Source organism: Heterodontus francisci, chromosome 30 (genome assembly GCF_036365525.1).
Source record: "Heterodontus francisci isolate sHetFra1 chromosome 30, sHetFra1.hap1, whole genome shotgun sequence".
Taxonomy (NCBI): domain Eukaryota; kingdom Metazoa; phylum Chordata; class Chondrichthyes; order Heterodontiformes; family Heterodontidae; genus Heterodontus; species Heterodontus francisci.
In genome coordinates, this window is record NC_090400.1 from 56,764,160 (window position 1) to 56,789,954 (window position 25,795).

Genomic DNA, 25,795 nt, shown 5'->3' on the forward strand with positions numbered 1-25,795 from the left:
TAACCCACCCTTCTACACCCTCATCCAGGTCGTTTATAAAAATGACAAACAGCAGTGGCCCCAAAACAGAACCTTGCGGTACACCACTAGTAACTAAACTCCAGGATGAACATTTGCCATCAACCACCACCCTCTGTCTTCTTTCAGCTAGCCAATTTCTGATCCAAAGCTCTAAATCACCTTCAACCCCATACTTGCGTATTTTCTGCAATAGCCTACCGTGGGGAACCTTATCAAACGCCTTACTGAAATCCATATACACCACATCCACGGCTTTACCCTCATCCACCTGTTTGGTCACCTTCTCGAAAAACTCAATAAGGTTTGTGAGGCACGACCTACCTTTCACAAAACCGTGCTGACTATCGCAAATGAACTTATTCTTTTCAAGATGATTATAAATCCTGTCTCTTATAACCTTTTCCAACATTTTACCCACAACCGAAGTAAGGCTCACAGGTCTATAATTACCAGGGCTGTCTCTACTCCCCTTCTTGAACAAGGGGACAACATTTGCTATCCTCCAGTCCTCCGGCACTACTCCTGTCGACAATGACGACTTAAAGATCAACAACAACGGCTCTGCAATCTCCTCCCTGGCTTCCCAGAGAATCCTAGGATAAATCCCATCTGGCCCAGGGGACTTATCTATTTTCACTCTTTCCAAAATTGCTAACACCTCCTCCTTGTGAATCTCAATCCCATCTAGCCTAGTAGGCTGTATCTCAGTAATCTCCTCGGCAACATTTTCTTTCTCTACTGTAAATACTGACGAAAAATATTCATTTAACGCTTCCCCTATCTCCTCTGATTCCGCACACAACCTCCCACTACTATCCTTGATTGGCCCTGTTCTAACTCTTATCATTCGTTTATTCCTGATATACCTATAGAAAGCCTTAGGGTTTTCTTTGATCCTATCCGCCAATGACTTCTCGTGTCCTCTCCTTGCTCTTCTTAGCCCTCCCTTTAGATCCTTCCTGGCTAGCTTGTAACTCTCAAGCGCCCTAACTGAGCCTTCACGTCTCATCCTAACATAAGCCGCCCTCTTCCTCTTGACAAGCGCTTCAACTTCTTGAGTAAACCACGGCTCCCTTGCTCGACAACTTCCTCCCTGCCTGACAGGTACATACTTATCAAGGACACGCATTAGCTGCTCCTTGAATAAGCTCCACATTTCGTTTGTGCCCATCCCCTGCAGTTTCCTTCCCCATCCTACACATCCTAAATCTTGCCTAATCGCGTCATAATTTCCTTTCCCCCAGCTATAATTCTTGCCCTGCGGTATATACCTGTCCCTGCCCATCGCTAAGGTAAACCTAACCGAATTGTGATCACTATCGCCAAAGTGCTCACCTACATCTAAATCAAACACCTGGCCGGGTTCATTACCCAGTACCAAATCCAATGTGGCATCGCCCCTGGTTGGCCTGTCCACATACTGTGTCAGAAAACCCTCCTGCACACACTGGACAAAAACAGACCCATCTAAAGTACTCGAACTATAGTATTTCCAGTCAATATTTGGAAAGTTAAAGTCCCCCATAACCACTACCCTGTTACTCTCGCTCCTGTCGAGAATCATCTTCGCTATCCTTTCCTCTACATCTCTGGAACTATTCGGAGGTCTATAGAAAACTCCCAACAGGGTGACCTCTCCTCTCCTGTTTCTAACCTCGGCCCAGACTACCTCATTAGACGAGTCCTCAAACGTCCTTTCTGCCGCTGTAATACTTTCCTTGATTAACAATTCCACACCCCCCCCTCTTTTACCCTCTTCTCTGTTCTTTCTGAAACATCTAAATCCCGGAACCTGCAACATCCATTCCTGCCCCTGCTCTACCCATGTCTCCGAAATGGCCACAACATCATATGGGATTAGTGTAGGATTAGTATAAATGGGTGGTTGATGTTCGGCACAGACTCGGTGGGCCGAAGGGCCTGTTTCAGTGCTGTATCTCTAATCTAATCTAATCACAAGTAGCAGAGAACTATTACCTCATCCAATTAATCCACATGTACCCTAATTAATAGTCTGTTAGGGCAGGTCCGAATTCGTGTCACACTAGATATCAATCCAGTTTTCTAAAGACCATACTCACTGGGGTTGACTAGAATGGGGCGCGAACCTTTCACCTTCTGACTCAAAAACAGTGGGAGATGGCTGCATAGCGGCAATATCACTGGACTAGTAATCCAGAGGCCCAGGCTAATACCCTGGGGCCATGAGTTCAAATCCTGCTGTGGTACCTGATGGAATTTAAATTTAAATTGTGTTATGAAACTATCATCAATTATCATTATAAACCCATCTGGTTCACTTATATTCTTCAGAGAAAGAAATCTGCTGTCCTGGCTGACATGTGATTCCAGACCCACAGCAATGTGGTTGACTCTTAACTGCCCTCTGGAATGGCCTAGCAAGCCACTCAGTTCAAGGGCAATTGGGGATGGGCAACAAATGCTGGCCATGCCAGCGATGACCACATCCCATGAAAGAATTAAAAAAACACTAAAACTTGCTTCTGAGTAACTGTAATAACTGCTAAATGTCACTTTAATTTTTATTGTTGATTTCTTCCAGAGAGCAACAGGGACAACAGCTGAAAGAATGTTTGGAATGTTAGGAGCTCAAGAGCATTTCAACTCACCCAGAGCTCCTTTACACTGGAAGAAAAAGTAATTTAAAGGAGACGGCTCTTATATAAATGATTTCTGTTACTAGACCAGCCTTTATTGAAGAAAATGGAGCCAAATGCACTCTCAACATCGGGGAATGGGACACTTGTTTTCCTGCTGGTGTTTCTCCAGGCAGTGATCTCAAAGTGAACTACAGTACAGTTGTCAGCCATGGCTCAAAGGGTAGTGCTCTCACCTCTGAGTCAGAAGGTCAGGGACTCAACTCCTGCTGCAGAGATTTCAGCGCAAAATCCATGTTGACACTACTGAAGGAATTCTGCAATGTCAGAGGTGCTGCCTTTCGAATTGAATGATAAGCCAAGGCCCTGTCTGCCCTCTCGGGTGGTTATAAAAGATCCCATGGCACTACTTTGAAGAAACAGTTTTCCTGGTGTCCTGATCAATATTTATCTCTCAACCAACATCATTAAAATATCTGGTTATTTTTGTGGGACCAGCTGTTTGCAAATTGGCTGCTGCATTTACTACATTAAAGCAGTGTGTTATAGCCATATGTTGCAATCTTTCAATCATGCGAGAAACCTACGATCATCTCAGGCCTGCACCCATCGAGAACTTGATTTCCAAGAGAATTCAACAGGTTTATTGTGACCTCACTGCCCGCCGCCCCCCCCCCCCCACTAAAAATTCATTTTCCCTTTTTCCCTCTCTATCTGTCTCTTGTGTGCGTGTGCGAGCGAATGTGTAAGTCGATGTGGCTGCAGTCCTTCCAAGGCTCTTCCCCACCCAAAGAACCAGATTCTAAAAAAAATTCTCAGCTCCAAAGTGAGTCAGCTGAGACAATCAATCGTCTCCAGAGTCAGTTCCTTGCGCCAGTTCTGGCAAGGATGCAGTTGAGGCTAATGGTGGAATTGCCAGAATAGCTCTGGAACTCTTCCAATCACACAGCTCCTTGATATGGGGTGGATTAGGGTGTGGTTAGGGTTGGGCAGTAGATACAAACATGCCCGCCCCCTGCCAGAAAATGGAAGGACAGAAGCTGCAGTAAGTGGCACCAGTGAACCTCACTAACATCATAGAGTACGGTTGCCTAGACATTATGATACTGGACGTACAATCCCGAGATAATGGGTTCAAATCTCACCATGATAAATTGTGAAATTGAGCTTATTATATCTGGTCATTTTTTGATTATCACCAGAAAATCCCCCCACAGAAGATTGTTGGAAAACCCCAAATGGAAAACTAAAAGGAAACCTGCCACCTGTCTGGCATACAAATAATTCAACTTCCCCACTATGAGAATATCCTCTCAAGCAACAAAGTTCAATAATAATAAGAAAACAAACAGACTATTGGCAATGACCCAGAATATGACTAAGGCAATTTAGCCCAATAATCACTGCACTCACCTCACAACTCTCCCAAAATGGATTAGTCTCATAGACTAGTGAAACAACATTAGTCATACTCACAGAATCATATCTGTCAGCCAATATTCCTGTCTGTCCCACTGGCAGGATAGACCCACAAGAGCAGCGGAGCCATAAGATATTGTTGGTTGGGAATCTTTAATATTGACTCCAGATCCCATGAATTTCCAAGGATTAAAGTTTGTAATTGGTCACCTGTTTGGCCTTCATAGATAACTGATAGAGCAACTCACAATATCAAAGTGCCTAGTGAAGCCTTGAGGCTTGATTTCTCCACATTCTCCTTTGTCAGCCTTCCTTTTGCAATCCTACATAAATTCCAGTTCTACAACCTCAATCCTATCCCTTTGCAGAAATCACACAACATCCCTGTTACTGACAACTCTTTCTCTATAAAATTCTCCAATCCTCCATCTCAGAAAGCTCCCTGCTTTTCTGTCTGGTCCCCTCCCTGGCTGAACCAGACTACTTGCAACCTCCACCTCTTATTTGATCCTGAGCAGAGGTTATGACCTTATATCCTCTCCATCTCTAAGAAGACCTATTTCCACCTTACCATATCGCCTGCCTCCATTCCTGCCTCAGCCCAATGGCTGCTGAAATCCTAATCTTCCTTGAAACCTACCTCCTCCTCAAAACCTAATTTTTTGATCAAGCTTTTGTTCATCCGTCCTTATATCTCTCGATGTGGCTCAGTGTCAAATTTTTTCTGGTAATGCTACCACGAAGCATCTTGGGGTGTTTTACTGCATTAAGGGTGCTGTATAAATGCAAATTGTTGTTCTTGGTCTGTCATTCATATTCCCTCCACTTTCCCAAGGACAGTAGAATCTTCACCCACAAATGACCCAGCAATTGGAATTTCCCCCCGAAGTCTCTTTACTCTGCTACCTCTCTCTTCATTGTCAAATCTCCTCAAAAACCTTAACTCACTTTCTTGTCACTGTCCAGCATTTCTCCTATATGGTAGCTTGAAATATAAATGAAAACCATTGAATTAAAACATCCCACTGAATGTCACTTAAATTAAACGACAAAATGCTCAATTGGCCAAATTCCCATACAAGTGCTTAATTCGCTACAATGCTGGTTCTTTTATGCAATATTTTTATATAGACATTAACCCAGTTCATTGAAAAAGGAGCACATACAGGAATGCAGTTACCATGAACTTTGCCAATCGATATTTCTGCTCTCTACATTATCAATCAACTGTAATCAGCAGGGTATTTGGTCACCAATAAACAATCTACACTTTGATAATTGCTTTTATTTAAAATACACTCAGTAATGGTTCACATTTAGTGCTGTCTAAAAGCTGTGACAATAAAAAACCAAGCCCAGTCTAAGTGACCCTACAAGCCAGTAACCAGTGCCATTAACTGCGCACACCAGTTAGCAGTGTTTAATAAAAAAGAATTGATCTCTATTCTTTGTCACAATGAGGTCTGGCCTGGACAACAGAGTGCTTTCTGCTGTCTTCCTCTGTCCCAAATCCCTTTCTTGTCATTTGGAAATGGGGCAAGTGGTTCTGACAACAAGGTTAAGCTTGTGCGTTTCAGACCGAAGACCTAATGAGCTCAAATTTGAGAAAATACAATGGAACAGGCACTTCAGGGCTCCCTTGTGTCCGACTGCTCTTTGCTCACGTCACAGTGAAAAGTAAGTTTCTTTAGTGAAACTCTTTTCCAATTTTTTACAGTTGATTAACCACAGTAGTTTTTAAAACCTGCAATTACTTTCTTCTTCAGACCCTGTTGGTATTTCTCAGAGTTTTGAATGAGTTCAAGTTTACGGGAGGTAGAAGATGTGAGGTCTGCCAGGAGGGCATTGAAATAGTTTTTATTTCAAATTTCCAGCATTCGCAGTATTTTGCTTTTGTGTTGGAACAGTCTGGTGTGGAGATATTGTTTTGGGACTTTATTGTGGTATTCATGCCCTGTGATGGTGCCTGTGCTATTAATCCCACTGCCTCTGCTCTTTCCTCATTTTATCACATCAAACTGCATTCTGTTAGCATGTTTGTAGAGATATGGTTTGGTGGGCAGCAGATACATCATTCAGTTTTTATTTCACAGGCGAGACATTCAGTGAGGTTAGATTTTGAATCCTAAAATTTAAATCACTGTTTATGTATCGCTGACTGGAATTAAAATGAAAAGTTGAAGTTTATTTTATGGGTTATAAGTATTTCCTCTCTGTGTTTGCCATTCACCTACATAATCAGAGGGAAGAGAATTACTGTATTTTGATTTATGTTCTGGTTTGCATCACTAATCTTTGATGTACTATGGAATAATTCCCCAGTTTAGCAAGAAGCAGAAATTGGAGAATTTTGTTTATTTAATTAACTGAATTTAAATTCCCCAGTTGCTATGGTGCGATTTAGAACTCATGTTTCATAGATCATTAGTCCAACACTCTGGATTACTAGTCCAGTAACATAACCACTATGTTACCATGTCTCAGGGTTGCTACCAGCTTATCTCAGAGGTAGCTCTCTCACCTCATAGTTAGAAGGTTCAAGTTCCACTTGGTCTTGAGAACATAAATAAAGCTGACATTTTAGTGCTGTACTGAGGGAGTACATTTTGTCAAGAGTGCAGTCTTTCAGGTGAGACATTATACCAAAGCTCTGTCTGTTCGGGTAGTCCGAAAAGATTGGAAGATGAGCAGAGATAGTTCTGCTGGTGTCCTTGCTATTGTTATCCAATATCACCAAAACAAATGAACTTGTTATTTCTCTCATTTCTTTTTGTGGGATCTTGCTACATGCAAAATGACTGACACATTTCCCTACACAACAGCTGTGCCTGGGCTTCAAAAGTAATTCATTGGCTGTGAAGGGTCTTTATGATTTACTAAGGTTGTGAACTATGTCATATGAATTTAAATTCTGCTTTCTTTCTACAGTCTTGTAGCCCTATCTCCAATCCATGATCCCTGCAAGCACAGGATCATAGAATTGCACTTTAAATCTATCATTTTGAAGTGGCACTGTGCAATATCAGTGTGCAAATACTTCAGGCACTCATTTCAAGTTTCTTTGGCTGCAATTTTAACAAAAGTTTTAACAATTTAAAATAAATGGCCCAAAACATCATTAGTATATGAGATGAAGGAATTTCATTTAAACACATTAAATGGTTTGTACACTAATATTGCACAGTATAGTTTCATGCATTGCAGATTGCTTGGATCATTCACTTATTGCTTACATTCATATTGATACACTGTCTGCCCCAATAGTTATTGCACAAACACCCAATTCTGAGAAATTATTTTTGTCAGCAGCCATGAAAAACTAGCTTCATAACATGATGCACCTGCAATAACAATCCTTTAAATATGCACATACCAGGAGGTCACAGTGCTGGACAGATGATGGAACCACAGACATGAAACAGCTGACTATGTATGAGTTAGCTATCTTTGGTTTATTCAGAAGGGAGATTCCAGAAGGCGTTGGTACAGTGGAGTTTGGAGAGATACACAAAACTATCAGTGTTGCCAGGACCTATGGTGATAGGCTTTATAGCTGAGGCCTGATTCACACATTCAGATAACATACAACATAATTCCACTAGACTTGAATATTCCAACGCACTCCTGGCCAGTCTCCCACATTTTATCCTCCATAGACTCAAGGTCATCTGCAACTCTGCTGCCCATGTCCAAACTCACACCAAGTCCTGTTCACCCATTATTCCTGTGCTCTCTGAACTACATTGGCTCCTGGTTAAACAATGACATGATTTGAAAATTCTCATCCTTGTTTATGAATCCCTCCGTGGCCTCACGTCTCCTTCTCTCTGTAATTTTCTCCAGTCCTGAAATCCACTGAGATATCTGCCTTCTCTAATTCTGGCCTCTTGAGCATCCCTGATTTTCATTTCTCCACCATTGGTGGCTGTACCTTCAGTTGCCTGGGCCCCAAGCACTGGAATTCCCTCCCTAAACCTCTCCACCTCTTTACCACTCTTTCCTCCTTTAAGATACTCCTAAAAACCAAACTTTTTGGTCATCTGTCCTAATATCTATTTATGTGACTCAATGCGAAATGCTATTTGATAACACTCCTATAAAGTGCTGTGTGATATTTTACAACATTAAAGGTGCTATATAATGCAAGTTGTTGTTGTAGATTAGAGATCTCATGCTAGAGCATCAGACTTGGCTTAGTGGGTAGGACACTCACCTCTGATTCAGAAGGTTATGGGTTTAAGGTCTCACTCCAGAGATTGAGCACAGTTTCTAGGCTGACACTCCCAGTGCAGTAGTGAGGGAACACTGCACTGTCAGAGGTGCCATCTTTTGGATTCTTTGAGACATTAAACCAAGGCCCCCATCTGCCCTCCCAGGTGGATGTAAAAGATCCCAAGGCATTATTTTGGAGAAGTGCAGGGGAGTTTTCCCTAGTGTCCTGGCCAATATTTATCCCTCAACCAACATCACTAAAACAGATTATCTGGTCATCATCACATTGCTGTTTGTGGGATCTTGCTGTGCGCAAATTGTCTGCCATGTTTCCTACATTACAAAACACTTCAAAAGTACTTAATTGGTCGTAAAGCTTTTGAGAAGTCCTGATGTCTTGAAAGGCGCTATATAAATGCAAATCTTTCCTTTAGAAGTGCCGCTGTCATCTATGGTTAATGATTTAATTGTTGCCTTAATCAGCCTGTGAAACAAGCTGACCCTCAGCCCTGCTCCCATCCCATGGACTGATTGCTGCTTTGCCAATCAACATCTTCACAGCCTGGATAAGGATATGGGAAACTGCCCGTGAATGCAAGACGACAACATAGAGCAGCTGAAACGGGAGTTGACAGTCACGTCTCCCTGGGCTGGGAACCAAAGGCTCCATTCTGTCATGGGTGTCAATATTGAATAATTGGTGAGCATTAAGTGTCTTTGGCTGTTTGCTCACTCACATGTCCAAATGGATCCAGGTGATTGTTGGTCAGCTTCAGCTTCTGAAAAGAGACGAGTTGTCTCATCCAGTGTGCTCCCGTTGCTGGCGAATCTGGGTGTACATACAACCTCCCAGGCATGGCAGGCTCAGCCTTTCCAGCCACCATCCTGGAACAAAATGAGGAACAGTTAAATGGGTCATGCTGCGTCCATCGGGTTGTATTGTGCTGTGTGCAGAAAGTGGAAGAGGGGAGGTCCATAAGCTGTAAGAAAAAGAATTTCTTATATACAAAGTAAAACATCTACTTGAGGTCAGCAATCAGTGTACTGAGTCACTATGATGCTGAGATCATGGGGCCAATATTAGCCTGACTCACTCTGTGGGAAACAGACCCAATTGAGTTAAAAGCTGTTCACACCCTGCGCTATTTAGAGCAAACTCAGGTGGGTTGGAACACAGGCATTTGACGCCATCAGGTCCATTTTCTGCCAGAATGGTTAAGTCAAGGTTATGCTCCACATCTCAGCGGAGAGACTAAAGAAACTGGGATCGTTCTCCTTACAGCAAAGAAGATAAAGGGGAGATTTAATAGGGGTGTTCAAAATGATGAGGTATTTTGATAGAGTAGACAGGCAGAAACTGTTTTCACTGGCAGGAAGGTTGGTAACCAGAGGAAACAGATCTCAGATAATTCACAAAAAAGCCAGTGAGGAGATGAGGAGAATTTTGTTTCATGTAGTGAGTTGTGATCTGGAATGCACTGACTGAAAGGCTTCTGGAAGAAGATTCAATTGTTACTTTGAAAAAGAATAATTTGCAGGGCTATGGAGAAGTGGGATTTATTGGATAGTTCTGTAAGAGAGCTTGCACAGGCACCATGGGCTGAATGGCCTCCTTCTGTGTTTTAAGATTCTCTGATTTCTGGGAGTAATTTTTGATACAGCCCACCCACTCCCTGGCCCAGTGTGAACAACCTGTTCCCTTCCCTGTACCAGGTACCTCTTTGATCAATGGCAGGTTTCAAGTTCCAAACACTCACCACTTGTTATCACAGAACTTATAACGATGGTCATCTGCAGGCACAATGTCAATCAGTAGAATGTACTTTGTTTTGGGATTCATCCCTGTAACTTTCACCTTGTAACTTGGAAACATCCGCCTAAAGAGAATCAGAAAGAGGCAGGTTACAAAGTGACACCAACGCAGCAAATTCCGATTGCAGACAGGTATTCCATTGCAGAAAAGCTGCTCCTTCATCGTTGCTGTGTCAAATTTCTGGTGCTTCCTACCTGAACGCATTCACCACACAGACAGCAATGGTTCAAGAAGGTGGCTCACCATCACTTTCTCAAAGACCTCTAGAGATGGGCAATAAATGCTGGCCTTGCAATTGGTAGCAGGAAAAAATGGACAGAGCACAAATTACAGAGGTTAAATTATGAAGACAGTTTGCACAGATTAGGCTTGTATTCCATTGAGTTTAGAATTTAAGGTGATTAAAGGAATTTTCAGGGTAGATAGAGAAAAACTATTTCCTCTGGTGGGGGAATCCATAACAAGGGGGCATAACCTGAAAAGTTTGGCCATTCAGGGGTGATGTCAGGAAGCACTTGTTCACACAAAGGATTACATTACATTACATAGGATATATGGCGCAGAAACAGGCCATTTGGCCCAACCAGTCCATGCCAGCATTTATGCTCCACTCAAGTCTCCTCCCATCTTTCCTCATCTAAACCTATCATCGTAACCTTGATTCTCTTTTCAGTTATATGCTTATCTAGCTTCCCCTTAAATACATCTATACTATTCGCTTCAACCACTCCCTGTGGTAACAAGTTCCACATTCTCACCACTCTTTGGGAAAAGAAGTTTCATCTGAATTCCCTATTGAATTTCTTGGTGACTCTCTTATATTGATGGCCTCTACTTATGCTCTTCTCCACATTCTCTCTGTATCCACTCTATCAAAACCTTTCATAATTTTAAGGACCTTGATTAGGTCACCCCTCAGCCTTCTTTTGTCAAGAGAAAAGAAACCCAACCTGTTCTTCCTTTCCTGACATGTAGACCCATGCATTTCTGATAATATTCTCTGCATCCTCTTCAGTGCCTCTATATTCCTTTTATTATATGACGACCAGAACAGCATGCAGTTCTTTGTGGTCTAACCAAGGCTCGATATAGGTTTAGCATAACTTCACTACTTTTCAATTCTATCCATCTAGAAATAAAGCCGAGTGCTTGGTTTGCTCTTTTATGGCCTTGCTAATCTGTGGTGCACCCGTTAGTGATTGGTGTATTTGTACTCCGAGATCCCTTTGTTCCTCTTCCCCACATAGACTCACATCTTCCAGACAATGTGACCTTCCTAGTCTTCCTATTGAAATTATTACCTCACATTTATCTGTGTTGAACTTCATTTGCCATCTGGAAAATCTAGAATTTTCCTGCCAAAAATTGTTAAAGCTAGGTGAAATGAAAATTTCAAAACTGATTTTTGTTCGACTAGGATATTAAGGGTTCTGGAACCAAAATGAGTAGGTGGACTTAAAGTACAGATCAGCCATGATCTAACTGAATGTCAGATAGGCTTGAGGGGCTGAATGGCCTACTCCAGTTCTTATCTTTCTATGTAAATGAATATGGTTGATATTAGTGGACAAACTCTTAATGCGTTCACATACTAGTCCTTTGCCCTCTACTTCATCAGTGCCATTAGCCCATTTAAAATAATCAGGTTAACACCTGCATTGAAATAGCAGACAGAAGAATGCCACGTGGAGCCTATTGAGTTAGTGTTTGTCCATTAATATTGTCCACAATTATTTCTGGGCTCATGAAAAAGAACATACGATAGATGAGGTGCTCTAGTTAGAATTAGATCCCTGGACTAAGGAGGGATAAAATGTGACAGGGTTCCTGCTCTTGGTTATTGTTCACTAACATTTGATGGCTTATAGACATTTGTGACTGTCCAGTGAATACAGGGTTTGGGTTTGGCTGTGATTTTCTCCATGGCAAAAAAGCTAATTTCTCTCTGGGTTCATGCAAAGAATGGTTGATTCAGTAAGGTGTCGCAAACTGAAATCACACCTGATAAAAAGTCAATTCTTGACCAGATGAAGATAGGACAGACCCAGCAGAGGTGGCAGCACAGTGGTATACAGTTAGGAGGGAGTTGCCCTGAGAGTCCTCAACATCGACTCTGGACCCCATGAGGTCTCATGGCATCAGGTCAAACATGTGCAAGGTAACCTCCTGCTGATTACCTCCACTTACCGCCCTCCTCAGCTGATGAATCAGTACTCCTCCATGTTGAACGCCACTTGGAGAAAGCACTGAGGGTGGCAAGGATGCAGAATGTACTCTGGGTGGGGAACTTCAATGTCCATCACCAAGAGTGGCTCGGTAGGACCACTACTGACTGAACTGGCTGTCTCCTAAAGGACATAGCTGCTAGACTGGGTCTGCAGCAGGTGGTGAGGGAATCAACAAGAGGGAAAAACATACTTGACCTCGTCCTCGCCAACCTGCCTGCCGCAGATGCATCTGTCCATGACAGTATTGGTAGGAGTGACCACCGCACAGTCCTTGTGGAGACGAAGTCCCATCTTCAAATTGAGCATACCCTCCATCGTGTTGTGTGGCACTCTCACCGTGCTAAATGCGATAGATTTCAAACAGATCTAACAACGCAAAACTGGGCATCCATGAGGTGCTGTGGGCCATCAGCAGCAGCACAATTGTATTCAACCACAATCTGTAACCTCATGGCCCGGCATATCCCCCACTCTACCATTACCATAAACTCAGGGATCAACCCTGGTTCAGTGAAGAGTGCAGGAGGGCATGCCAGGAGCAGCACCAGGCATATCTCAAAATGAGGTGTCAACCTGGTGAAGCTACAACCCAGGACTACTTGCATGCCAAACAGCATAAACAGCATGCGATAGACAGAGCTAAGCGATCCCACAACCAACGGATCAGATCAAAGCTCCCACATCTAGTTGTGAATGGTGGTGGACAATTAAACAACTAAGTGGAGGAGGTGGCTCCACAAATATCCCATCCTAAATGATGGGGGAGCCCAGCACCTCTGTGCAAAAGATAATGCTGAAGCATTTGCAGCAATCTTCAGCTAGAAGTGCTGAGTTGATGATCCATCTCGGCCTCCTCTTGAAGTCCCCAGCATCACAGATGCCAGTCTTCAGCCAATTCGATTCACTCCATGTGATATCAAGAAATGACTGAAGGCACTGGATACTGCAAAGGCTATGAGCCCTGACAATATTCTGGGAATAGTACTGAAGACCTGTGCTCCAGAACGTGCCGCGCTCCTAGCCAAGCTACAACACTGTCATCTACCCAGCAATGTGGAAAGTTGCCCAGGTATGCCCTGTACACCAAAAGCAGGACAAATCCAATCCAGCCAACTACCACCCATCAGTCTGTTAATTGTGTGATTTTATGCAAGTGAAGGGAGTTAATTGGGTTTTAGTTGAGCACTTAAAGCAGACATTCACTGGGACTGGGAGGGGGATTTGTGTGAAGAGCTACATGTTTGTAATCCTTTGTTTCTGCACAATAAATGTGAAGCTGAGTAAATATAGGCTCCAGCATTATCCTTCTATAACAAGCTTTCTGGAGTTTAACAAGTCTACTCTCGATCATCAGTAAAGTGACGGAAGGAGTTGTAAGCAGTGCTATCAAGTGGCACTTGCTCAGTGATGTTCAGTTTGGGTTCCACCAGGGCCACTCAGCTCCTGACCTCATTACAGCCTTGGTTCAAACATGGACAAAAGAGCTGAACTCAAGATGTGAGGTGAGAATGACTGCCCTTGACATCAAGGCAGCATTTGACCGAGTATGGCATCAAGGAGCCCGAGCAAAACTGATGTCAATGGGGATCAGGGAGAAAACTCTCCGCTAGTTGGAGTCATACCTAGCACTAAGGAAGATAGTCGTGATTGTTGGAGGCCAATCATCTCAGCCCCAGGACATCACTGCAGGAGTTCCTCAGGATAGTGTCCTAGGCCCAACCATCTTCAGTTGCTTCATCAACAATCTTCCCTCAATCATAAGGTCAGAAGTCGGATGTTCGCTGATGATTGTGCAATGTTCAGCACCATTTGCGACTCCTCAGATATTGTAGCAGTCTGTGTAGAAATGCAGCAAGATCTGGACAATATCCAGGCTTGGGCTGATAAGTGGCAAGTAATATTCACGCCACACAAGTGCCAGGAAATGACCATCTCCAACAAGAGAGAATCTAACCATCTGCCTTTGACAGTCAATGGCATTACCATCGCTGAATCCCCCAGTATCAACATCCTGGGGGCTACCATTGACCAGAAACTGAACTGGAGTAGCCATATAAGTACCATGACTACAAGAGCAGGACGAGACTAGGAATTCTGCGGTGAGTAACTCATCTCCTGGCTCCCCAAAGCCTGCCCACCATCTACAAGGCACAAGTCAGGAATGTGATGAAATACTCTCCACTTGCCTGGATGGGTGTAGCTCCAATAACATTCAAGAAGCTCAACACCATCCAGGACAAAGCAGCCCGCTTGATTGGCACCCCATCTACAAACATTCACTCCCTCCACCACCGATGCACAGTGGCAGCAGTGTGTACCATCTACAAGATGCACTGCAGCAATGCACCAAGGCTCCTTCGACAGCACCTTCCAAACCCGTGACCTCTACCACCCAGAAGGACAAGGGCAGTAGTTGCATGGGAACAGCACCAAGAACAAAGAACAAAGAACAAAGAAAATTACAGCACAGGAACAGGCCCTTCGGCCCTCCAAGCCTGCGCCGATCCAGATCCTCTATCTAAACATGTCGCCTATTTTCTAAGAGTCTGTATCTCTTTGCTTCCTGCCCATTCATGTATCTGTCTAGATACATCTTAAAAGACGCTATCGTGCCCGCGTCTACCACCTCCGCTGGCAACGCGTTCCAGGCACCCACCACCCTCTGCGTAAAGAACTTTCCACGCATATCCCCCCCTAAACTTTTCCCTTCTCACTTTGAACTCGTGACCCCTAGTAATTGAATCCCCCACTCTGGGAAAAAGCTTCTTGCTATCCACCCTGTCTATACCTCTCATGATTTTGTACACCTCAATCAGGTCCCCCCTCAACCTCCGTCTTTCTAATGAAAATAATCCTAATCTGCTCAACCTCTCTTCATAGCTAGCGCCCTCCATACCAGGCAACATCCTGGTGAACCTCCTCTGCACCCTCTCCAAAGCATCTACATCCTTTTGGTAATGTGGCGACCAGAACTGCACGCAGTATTCCAAATGTGGCCGAACCAAAGTCTTATACAACTGTAACTGACCTGCCAACCCTTGTACTCAATACCCCGTCCGATGAAGGAAAGCATGCCGTATGCCTTCTTGACCACTCTATTGACCTGCATTGCCACCTTCAGGGAACAATGGACCTGAACACCCAAATCTCTCTGTACATCAATTTTCCCCAGGACTTTTCCATTTACTGTATAATTCACTCTTGAATTGGATCTTCCAAAATGCATCACCTCGCATTTGCCCTGATTGAACTCCATCTGCCATTTCTCTGCCCAACTCTCCAATCTATTTATATTCTGCTGTATTCTCTGACAGTCTCCTTCACTATCTGCTACTCCACCAATCTTAGTGTCGTCTGCAAACTTGCTAATCAGACCACCTATACTTTCCTCCAAATCATTGATGTATATCACAAACAACAGTGGTCCCAGCACGGATCCCTGTGGAACACCACTGGTCACACGTCTCCATTTTGAGAAACTCCCTTCCACTGCTACTCTCTGTCTCCTGTTGCCCAGCCAGTTCTTTATCCATGTAGCTAGTACACCCTGGACCCCATGCAACTTCACTTTCTCCATCAGCCTACCATGGGGAACCTTATCAAACGCCTTACTGACGTCCATGTATATGACATCTACAGCCCTTCCCTCATCAATCAACTTTGTCACTTCCTCAAAGAATTCTATTAAGTTGGTAAGACATGACCTTCCCTGCACAAAACCATGTTGCCTATCACTGATAAGCCCATTTTCTTCCAAATGGGAATAGATCCTATCCCTCAGTATCTTCTCCAGCAGCTTCCCTACCACTGACGTAAGGCTCACCGGTCTATAATTACCTGGATTTTCCCTGCTACCCTTCTTAAACAAGGGGACAACATTAGCAATTCTCCAGTCCTCCGGGACCTCACCCGTGTTTAAGGATGCTGCTAAGATATCTGTTAAGGCCCCAGCTATTTCCTCTCTCGTTTCCCTCAGTAACCTGGGATAGATCCCATCCGGACCTGGGGACTTGTCCACCTTAATGCCTTTTAGAATACCCAACACTTCCTCCCTCCTTCCACCTGCAAGTTCCCCTCCAAGTCACTGGGTCAAACTCCTCGACCTCCCTTCCTAACAGCACTGTGGGTGTACCTACCCCACACGGACTGCAGCGGTTCAAGAAGGTGGCATACCACCACCTTCTCAAGGGCAATTAGGGATGGGCAATAAATGCTGGCCTGGCTAGCGACGCCCACATCCCATGAACGAATCAAAAAAATATCAGCAATAACTGTGTACAGAATGAAAGATTTGCATTTATATAGCACCTTTCAAAACCTCAGGACATCTCAACTGCTTTATGACAAATGAAGTACTTTTCAAGTGTAGTCACTGTTGCAATGTAGGAAATGCGGCAGCTGATCTGCACACAGCAAGATCCCACAAACAGCAATGTGATAATGACCAGATAATCTGTTTTAATGATGATGGTTAAGGGATGAATGTTGGCCATGACACCAACAAGAACTCCTCTGCTCTTCTTTGGAATAGTGCCATGGGATCATTTATGCCCACTTGAGAGGGCACACAGGGCCTTGGTTGAAACATTTCACCCAAAAGACAGCACCTCGGACAGTGCAGCACCCCTTCAGTACTGACACTGGGAGCGTCAGCCCAGATTATGCACTCAAGTTTTATGCCTAGGTTTATGAACCCATGACCTAGTGACTCAGAAGCTGAAGAACTTGTCACTGAGCCTGTGCAGATTTAGGGCTGGGGGATTAAAGGAATCAAGAAGAGAAAGGGCTTGAATAGATGTAGGAACATATACACTGAAACAAAAGGCAAGGAACAGAAAGCACAGAAAGGAAGAGAGAAAGAGAGGCCGAGAGTGGGGGCAATTAATGAGATGTATGACCAGAAGGAGCGTCATACCCACTGGGATTTATTACACGTAGCTTCTGGATAATAATTTGTTGCTCAGCCCACATGCCTGAAGTTAGCAACTAAAGTAGCCTGGCCTTATAAATTTTAAGTGCTTTTTTAATGGCAATAAAAAGAGTCGAGGCATGTGAAATTCATATTGTTGACATATCTGGACATTTTTAAGTGGGTTCACACAGAACTCAAGTAGCAGAATTATAGTCGGCTAAAGTAGCTGAAAGTAACAGAGCTTTTCCAGAGTGGAAATGCTTTTTTGAGCTTTAGTAGGAGAGCAGGCTGCCCAGTTTACCTGCTGATCTCTGGTTTTCATTTTGTGTTGTTTTTATTAACATCCTTGTAGGGTTTTTAACTGTCTATGACCCGCTGTGAATTTTCTGGACCCTGTCACTGAATATGACGCAATTGAAATGTGTCAGTTTATACTTGGAGAATTCAATTAATATTGTTTTATATGTTGTTTTAAACCCCCTTCATTTCTTTTTCTTCATGTAATTCCACAGGACTGTTGATTATTTTGATAGGGAGGTTGTTGTATGACAGCACTCCAGAGATAAGTTGCTTTTAAATGTTTTCTTAACATTAAGCTTGTCTTTTATTCCTCTTCCCTCCTCACCCCTTCACCAGCAACATTCCTGATGGCTCCCTTGCCATGTGCCGTCGTTAAAATAAGTCACTTGTGATAAAACATTGCCTGATGTTTCACCTTGTATCACAGCCACCAGTGTCAGCTTGTCTCCTCACCTGCCAATGTCAGTGCTAGTGTTCCGAATGTCACTGCCTGCCGGTTTGGTGCAAATGTTCAGACTGTCACTGCCTGCCAATGTCATTACCATTGTTGCAAATTGTATCCATCTATCAGTGTCAATGCCAGTGTTCTGACTGTCACTGCCTACTTAATCATGAAGGGAGCTTCCATCTGGCACAGAAACTGGCTGATTTTGCCATCAGCAAACACTCGGTTCTCCTTCACCCACCGGGCACATTCCAAAATTTAAATCTGAAATAAATGGGATTGCTTTCAGAAACATTTTGGGATACAGCATATGAGTGACATGTGGTGAGTGTAGCAGGCTTGGGAGGAACAGGTTGCTTTGGTCCTATGGTTCCCAAAGCTCTCCACCACTGGGGGTTTTCCTCACCTCATGTCTGGATCCATTGTAGACTAATTGATAGAGATCGATTGTTAGCATTAGTCAACAATTCTATTGTTGTTTCATGTGAAAATGTAACGAGAGAGAATCTAACCATCTCCCCTTGACATTCAACAGCATTACCACTGAATCCACATCATCAACATCCTGGGGGTTACCATTGACCAGAAACTGAACTGGACCAGCCACATAAATACTGTGGTTACAAGAGCAGGTCAGAGGCTAGGAATCCTGTGGAAAGTAACTCACCTCCTGACTCCCCAAAGCCTGTCCACCATCTACAAGGCACAAGTCAGGAGTGTGATGGAATACTCTCCACTTGCTTGGATGGGTGCAGCTCCAACAACACTCAGGAATCTTGACACCATCCAGGACAAAAGCAGCCCGCTTGATCAGCACCCCATCCACCACCTTAAACTTTCACTGCATCCATCACCAACACACTGTGGCAGCAGTGTGTACCATCTACAAGATATACTGCAGCAACTCGCCAAGCCTCCTTCGACAGCACCTTCCAAACCCGCAACCTCTTCTACCTGGAAGGAACAAGGGCAACAGACACATGGAAACACCACCACCTGCAAGTTCGCCTCCAAGCCGCACAATATCCTCACGGAACTATATCACCGTTCCTTCACTGTCACTGGGTCAAAATGCTGGAACTGCCTCCTTAACAGTACTGTGAGTGTACCTGCACCAGATGGACGGCAGCGGTTCAAGAAGCTGGCTCACGACCATCTTCTCAAGGGCAATTAGAGTTGGGCAATAAATGCTGGCCTGGCCAGTGACACCCACATCCCATGAAAGAATAAAACAAATGTGACTACCAGGATGGTAGAAAGTTCTGTGCACTGGCACTACAATCCAAAGTCTGATTTTTGAACAGTGCCAGTGCCCAGAGCAACAAGTACAAACACAAAAGCAAAAATACTGTGGATACTGGAAAGGGCATAGACCTGAAATGTCAACTCTGTTTTTCTCTCCACAGATGCTGCTAAGTATTTCCAGCATTTTCTGCTTTTTATAACAACAACTTGCATTTATATATTGCCTTTAATGTAGTAAAGCATCCTAAGATACTTCTCCCAAGTCCTAAGGAGCAGAGGATGTGCGAGGTATGAGAGTAGCTGATTAGGCTCAACACACACTCCACTCACTGTCCCATTTAATTCACACTCAGACTTTGAACAGAATAGGCCACATGCTGATGGTAAGACTAGGGGGTTACTGTACCATCTGGAAACCTCCTATGTTTACAGGTGGGCAGGAAAGGCAAAACACGGGCATTTTCAAGCACACCGTTGATTAATTGAAATTGACTAATGCTGATTGGCAAATGCCCTGGGATTTTGCCTTGTCTCCTTCTTGATTGCCCTGCAATTTGGCAATGCTTGCTATGCTAAATTCTTTGTCCTAACTATACTTGGGAAGAGAAATGAGCCAGTTTCCTTTTTTTTTATTCATTCATGGGATGTGAGCGTCGCTGGCCAGGCCAGCATTTATTGCCCATCCCTAATTGCCCTTGAGAAGGTGGTGGTGAGCTGCCTTCTTGAACCGCTGAAGTCCATTTGGGGTAGGTACACCCACAGTGCTGCTAGGAAGGGAGTTCCAGGATTTTGACCCAGCGACAGTGAAGGAACGGCAATATAGTTCCAAGTCAGGATGGTGTAGACTTGGAGGGGAACTTGCAGGTGGTGGTGTTCACATGCATTTGCTGCCCTTGTCCTTCTAGGTGGTAGAGGTCGCGGGTTTGGAAGGTGCTGTCTAAGGAGCCTTGGTGCATTGCTGCAGTGCATCTTGTAGATGGTACACACTGCTGCCACTGTGCGTCGGTGATGGAGGGAGTGAATGTTTGTAGATGGGGTGACAATCAAGCAGGTTGCTTTGTCCTGGATGGTGTCGAGCTTCTTGAGTGTTGTTGGAGCTGCACCCATCCAGGCAAGTGGAGAGTATTCCATCACACTCCTTACTTGTGCCTTGTAGATGGTGGACAGGCTTTGGGGAGTCAGGAGGTGAGTTACTCGCCGTAGGATTCGTAGCCTCTGACCTGCTCTTGTAGCCACGGTATTTATATGGCTACTCCAGTTCAGTTTCTGGTCAATGGTAACCCCTAGGATGTTGATAGTGGGGGATTCAGCGATGGTAATGCTGTTGAATGTCAAGGGGAGATGGTTAGATTCTCTCTTGTTGGAGATGGTCATTGCCTGACATTTGTGTGGCGCGAATGTTACTTGCCACTTATCAGCCCAAGCCTGGATATTGTCCAGGTCTTGCTGCATTTCTACACAGACTGCTTCACTATCTGAGGAGTCACGAATGATGTTGAATATTGTGCAATCATCAGCGAACATCCCCACTTCTGACCTTATGATTGAAGGAAGGTCATTGATGAAGCAGCTGAAGATGGTTGAGCCTAGGACACTACCTTGAGGAACACCTCAGATGAGGTGGAGCTCAGATGATTGACCTCCAACAACCACAACCATCTTCCTTTGCTCTAGGTATGACTCCAGCCAGCGGAGGGTTTTCCCCCTGATTCCCATTGACCTCAGTTTTGCTAGGGCTCCTTGATGCCATACTCAGTCAAATGCTGCCTTGATGTCAAGGGCAGTCACTCTCACCTCACCTCTTGAGTTCAGCCCTTTTGTCCATGTTTGAACCAAGGCTGTAATGAGGTCAGGAGCTGAGTGGCCCTGGCGGAACCTGTATAAAGACCTGTATCAATGCTGCTGTGTGACTGTGTGCCAGCAGATGTACAGGACTAACCTGCAGTGGATGAGACAGTTTACTGTTTCCTTTCCCCCCTCCACCCAGTCACATATTGGAAAGTATTGCACCCCCCCCCCCCCCCCCCCCCCACCCCCAGCTCCGTGCTCTAGTGACTGGGATATTGGCCATGGCACAGTGTGTAGCACTCTCACCTCTAAGTCAGCAGGTTGTGAGTTCAAGTCTCTCTCTCCACATGTGACATTAAGCCCAGACCCTGTCTGCTCTCTTGGGTGGATGTAAAAGATACCATAGCATTATTTGGAAGATGAGTAGGGGAGTCCAACCAATGTCAATGAAAAACTAAACAGCCATTGTCATGGGCTTGAGTTCTACTATCCTGTGGTGCATATATGTTGAAGAGACAGCATGCAGCATTAATACTTAACACTTTTTAAATTGTAGTTTATTTCCCCTGAAGCTTTCCATATTCTGGCTGTGAGGGTTCATAAATGATGCACACCTCCCAGCCCATTGTGCTCTTCAGCAATCTAGCCTTATCTGAGAAGTCTAATAGATGTGGTGCAGGTAGGATACGAATCGATGTTTTCCATTCATGGTGGTCCATCTATATTTTCTAGACCTTTATTCCACATGGATAAGGCATGATCACTTAGGATCAGAATCATTTGCTACTCTGAAGAAGTCCATTTATACAATCAAGGCCTCTCCTAATTAAATGGTTAACTCAAAATGGGGCCAGATTTCCTCTGGTCACTATTGGTAGAGGAATATGTTCATAATTTCACTGGAAATAGGAATCTTCCCCTCCTGAGGACCCAAAACCACTTCACACACAATGAATATATTGTAGGTGAATGCAGCAAGGTCCTACAAATAACAATGAGATGAATGAACAACTGACCAATTAATCTGTTTCTGGTGGTCTTGGTTGAGGAAAGACTATCAATTGCCCTGCTCTCCTTCAGTAAGTATCATTTTTAACATCTGAATGACCAAACAGAGCTCCAGTTTAACATCTCATCCAAAGCACAGCTCCTCTACCAGTGCAACATTCCCCTAGTATCGTACTGAAGTGTCAACTTAGATTAGTTGCTCAAATTCCTGGAATGGGCCTTGAACCTGCAACCTTCCAGCTCAGAGGCTTGATTGCTACAATTGATACAAACAGAACTGAAATTCACATGAGATGCTTCTCATTTTGCACCATGAGTGAGAGAAAATGTCATGAAATTCTCTGGGTTTTCCTATTCCTAAAACCAAATGAGACGAAATGATGAAGCAAAGAGAATGATTAATCTCAGTGAATCAGTATCGGAGCAAATTGCTTTTAAAGAAGAAGGGAAAAAAACTTGCACTGTATCGCGTCTTCACAGCCTCAGGATATCCCAAACCGATTTACAACCAATCAAGTATTTTTGAAGTGTAGACGTTATTTTAATGTAGAGAAATGTATCTTAAGATGCACTGGAGTAATTTCCACTCTTGGCGAGGGTGTAAAACTGGTAGAGGATTTGCCACACTTTATACAGTGCACCTCTCAGCCCAGTCCCTACTCCTCCCACCTGATTTTCCTATCTAGTAACTTCTGTTGGGCTGTATAACCAACAACCAAACACTACTGCCTGTACAAGCCCTCCTTCCACCTGTTCCAAACCCCCATTTCAACACTGCCCACCTGTACAACACTCCTCCGCCCATACAACCTCCACCCGTTTAACCTACCCCCGCCCTTCTAACACCGCCTGTCTATTCCAACTCGTAACCATTCCACACCCCCATCCATTCCAACCCCGCCTCCTGTTTCAAACCCCTCTACATGTTCCAGTCTCGCTCCCCCATTGACCCAGATATATCACTATAGAAAAAATATAACACACACATTGCAAAGCTCTCTCACAATTAGACTATCTTGCTTTCTGTCTGGCTCCTAATTAGTTGATGGTATCATCAGAAAACAGGCCACTACTGACTCTTAGACACCACAGTTTTGCCAGAGCCACATTTAAACATGTCTGATTCTTTCAGTTGTATTTTCATCCTGTATATTAGGACCCAGGTTCAAGCTTCTTTCAGCCACATGAACCTTGGTTTTCACTCCAGTGACTGTGTGCTGTATTAAACTGATTGCTGAGTAAATGCTTTTCTGATCAAGTAACAACATTTAAGAAATACTAGAGAACAGAATCACCGCAGCTAATATACATGGAGCAAGATTCCACAAACAGCAATGTGACAATGACCAGGTCATCTCTTTTAGTGATGTTAGTTGTGGGGTAAATATTGGCCAGAACACTGGGGAGTATTCCATTGCTGTTCTTCGAAATAGTGGCTGTGGGATCTTTTACGTTCACCTGAAAGGGCAGAAGGGGCTCTGCTTTAATGTCTCATCTGAAAGACAGCACGTCCGACAATGCAGCACTCCCTCAGTACTGCACTGGGTGTATCAGACCTGGATTGTATGCTCAAATCTCTAGAGAAGGATTTGAAACCATGACTTTCTGACTGCATACTGGCCACTGAGCCACAGCTGACACCGAGGGGCAGTATGTTGCAGAGGGGAGAGAGGAGAATTTGAAATACCTGAGCAAATGAGCTAAGAATTTTCATTGTTTCCACTGCACAATTATCACACAGCCCATCCCTAATTGCCCTTGAGAAGGTGGTGGGGAGCTGCCTTCTTGAACTGCAGCAGTCCATCTGGTGCAGGTACACCCGCAGTGCTGTTGGTGTGGGGGGGGGGTGGAATTCCAGGATTTTGACCCAGCGACAGTGAAGGAACAGCCATCTAGTTCCAGGTCAGGCTGGTGTGGGACTGGGAGGGGAACTTGCAGGTGGTGGGTGTTCCCATGCATCTGCTGCCCTTGTCCTTCTAGTTGGTGGAGGTCACGGGTTTGGAAGGTGCTGTCTAAGAAGCCTTGGTGCGTTGCCGCAGTGCATCTTGTAGATGATACACACTGCTGCCACTGTGCATCGGTGGTGGAGGGAGTGAATGTTGAAGGTGGTGGATGGCGTACCAGTCAAGCGGGCTGCTTTGTCCTGGATGGTGTCGAGCTTCTTGAGTGTTTTTGGAGCTGCATCCATCCAGGCAAGTGGAGAGTATTCCATCACACTCCTGACTTGTGCCTTGTAGATGGTGGTCAGGTACAGGGGAGCCAGAGGATTTAGGCACCTTTTGGATAAATTAACCCATTGCTTTTAAAAGCTGTGTTATTTTATGGCGTTGTTCTGGTTGCCCTTGGAGCCGCTTTGCTTTTAGTGCCTTGTGATGGATTTTTACTTTAACAAAAAACTTTAGAGAAGATCAAAGGGAGGGGGCTCCCGACAGACCCTACTCGTCTTTAAGTATTTAAATACTTTCAGTCTCTTCCTCTTATCACTGCTCTTCCACCAGTCCTTCTGGTGCTGTGTATACAGTGAGGACGGTTCACTTTGAAGTGCTGGATTAGAGTGCGCCAGAGGCAATTCACGGAATAACAAACAATACCAGTTCAACGGGAGTTCTTGTCTCATGTTAATTTTTCAAATCCAACTTCACTGTCACTAACACAAGCAAAAGAAGTGAACTCTCTGGGCACGAGGGGTTATTGTCTGCAGGCAGATTAATCTGATGTCAGACCTGTGACCTGTGGACAAAATGCTTTTTGTGCTCTGCTGGAATCTGTGAGGCTGAAAAATGAATTCTTCAGATTTCTGACAAGACACTGGCTGTATGGATTTCAGTCCCTCTCTCATTCACCTCATGTATGAGGGATGGAATATGCATTTGCTTTATCACTGCCATCCCCAACCCCACCCCCCACCCCCCCCCCCCCCCGCCGCCCTGTGTCATTCCTCCCCAATGCCTCAAATGGTGAGGACTGCACTCGCACATTTCTTTGAATGGACTGACAGCACCTCCCGAGGGCTTGATATCTTTACTATCCCAAACACGCAATGTGGGGACATGTCCAACACACAGGATTCATTCCTGCCCGGTGACAACTGCAACTGACAAGTGGCCACTGGGGATCACAGTGCGGATTAGCACCTGACTCTTCTTCCAGTTGTTTAATGCTGATAGGGAGAGATGAAATAGGGGAGCATAAATGCCAACATGGAACAGTTGGGCCAAATGGCCTTTTTTGTGCTGTAATTCTATGTAATCATAGCCCCAGCTCAGGCAATGTATTCTCATTCCCTTGTAACTGCCCCGAAGGCTTCACAGCATTTGGACCTTCAAAACGTTTAGCACTTCAAGGTCCAACTGCCTTTACGGATCACAGATGACGTCAACAGGTTAATGGCAGTGAAAGGGTTAAGTGCTGTCTTACATTTTATTTTGTTATTCTCAATTGTGAGTTTATTACCCATCTGTTGAGCGTCTTATTTCCACCTGGGCCTGCAGACTGTACACTAACCGATATCTCAGTTCTCCATCCTCTTTCGACTACATTGAAGTAGCTGCATGCCTGGTTATTCTCGAGCTGCTAAGCACTACAGACGTGCCGTCCCCACTCAGCTCCCTGAAGCCTTGCTTCTGTCTCTAGAAGCAGACACAGCTCTTCCTGGTGAATGTCCGCACAGAAATGACATCCACAAAGCATGGGTCTGTATCAGGAAAATGTATCCAGCACTTCCCCAGATTTACTCAGGGGATAGAAGGCAGAGCATTAAACATTCCTAACTACCTCCCTTTCCTG

General features: G+C 44.4%; 2 protein-coding genes across 4 annotated transcripts in view; one reads left to right on the forward strand and one right to left on the reverse strand.

Annotated features, from left to right (window-relative positions):
• Positions 1 to 25,795, forward strand: part of brip1 (BRCA1 interacting helicase 1) — a 643,193-nt gene that overhangs the window by 557,635 nt on the left and 59,763 nt on the right. The window contains exon 28 of one of the 3 annotated variants that reach the window (XR_010968792.1): positions 2,585 to 2,679. The exons of 1 other annotated variant lie outside the window; for it this stretch is intronic. The gene's annotated coding sequence lies outside the window, so the exon portion shown is untranslated. Of the gene's footprint in view, positions 1 to 2,584; positions 4,757 to 25,795 lie in introns of those variants that run through there. One more of the 3 variants, XR_010968791.1, reaches the window with a different exon arrangement.
• tbx4 (T-box transcription factor 4) overlaps positions 1 to 25,795 on the reverse strand; it is a 132,775-nt gene that overhangs the window by 34,461 nt on the left and 72,519 nt on the right. Inside the window, exons 3-4 of the mRNA XM_068010737.1 lie at positions 10,028 to 10,147; positions 9,008 to 9,155 (exon numbers count right to left, since the gene is read on the reverse strand). Of these exons, the coding sequence (XP_067866838.1) occupies positions 9,008 to 9,155; positions 10,028 to 10,147 (268 nt within the window). The remainder of the gene's footprint in view (positions 1 to 9,007; positions 9,156 to 10,027; positions 10,148 to 25,795) is intronic.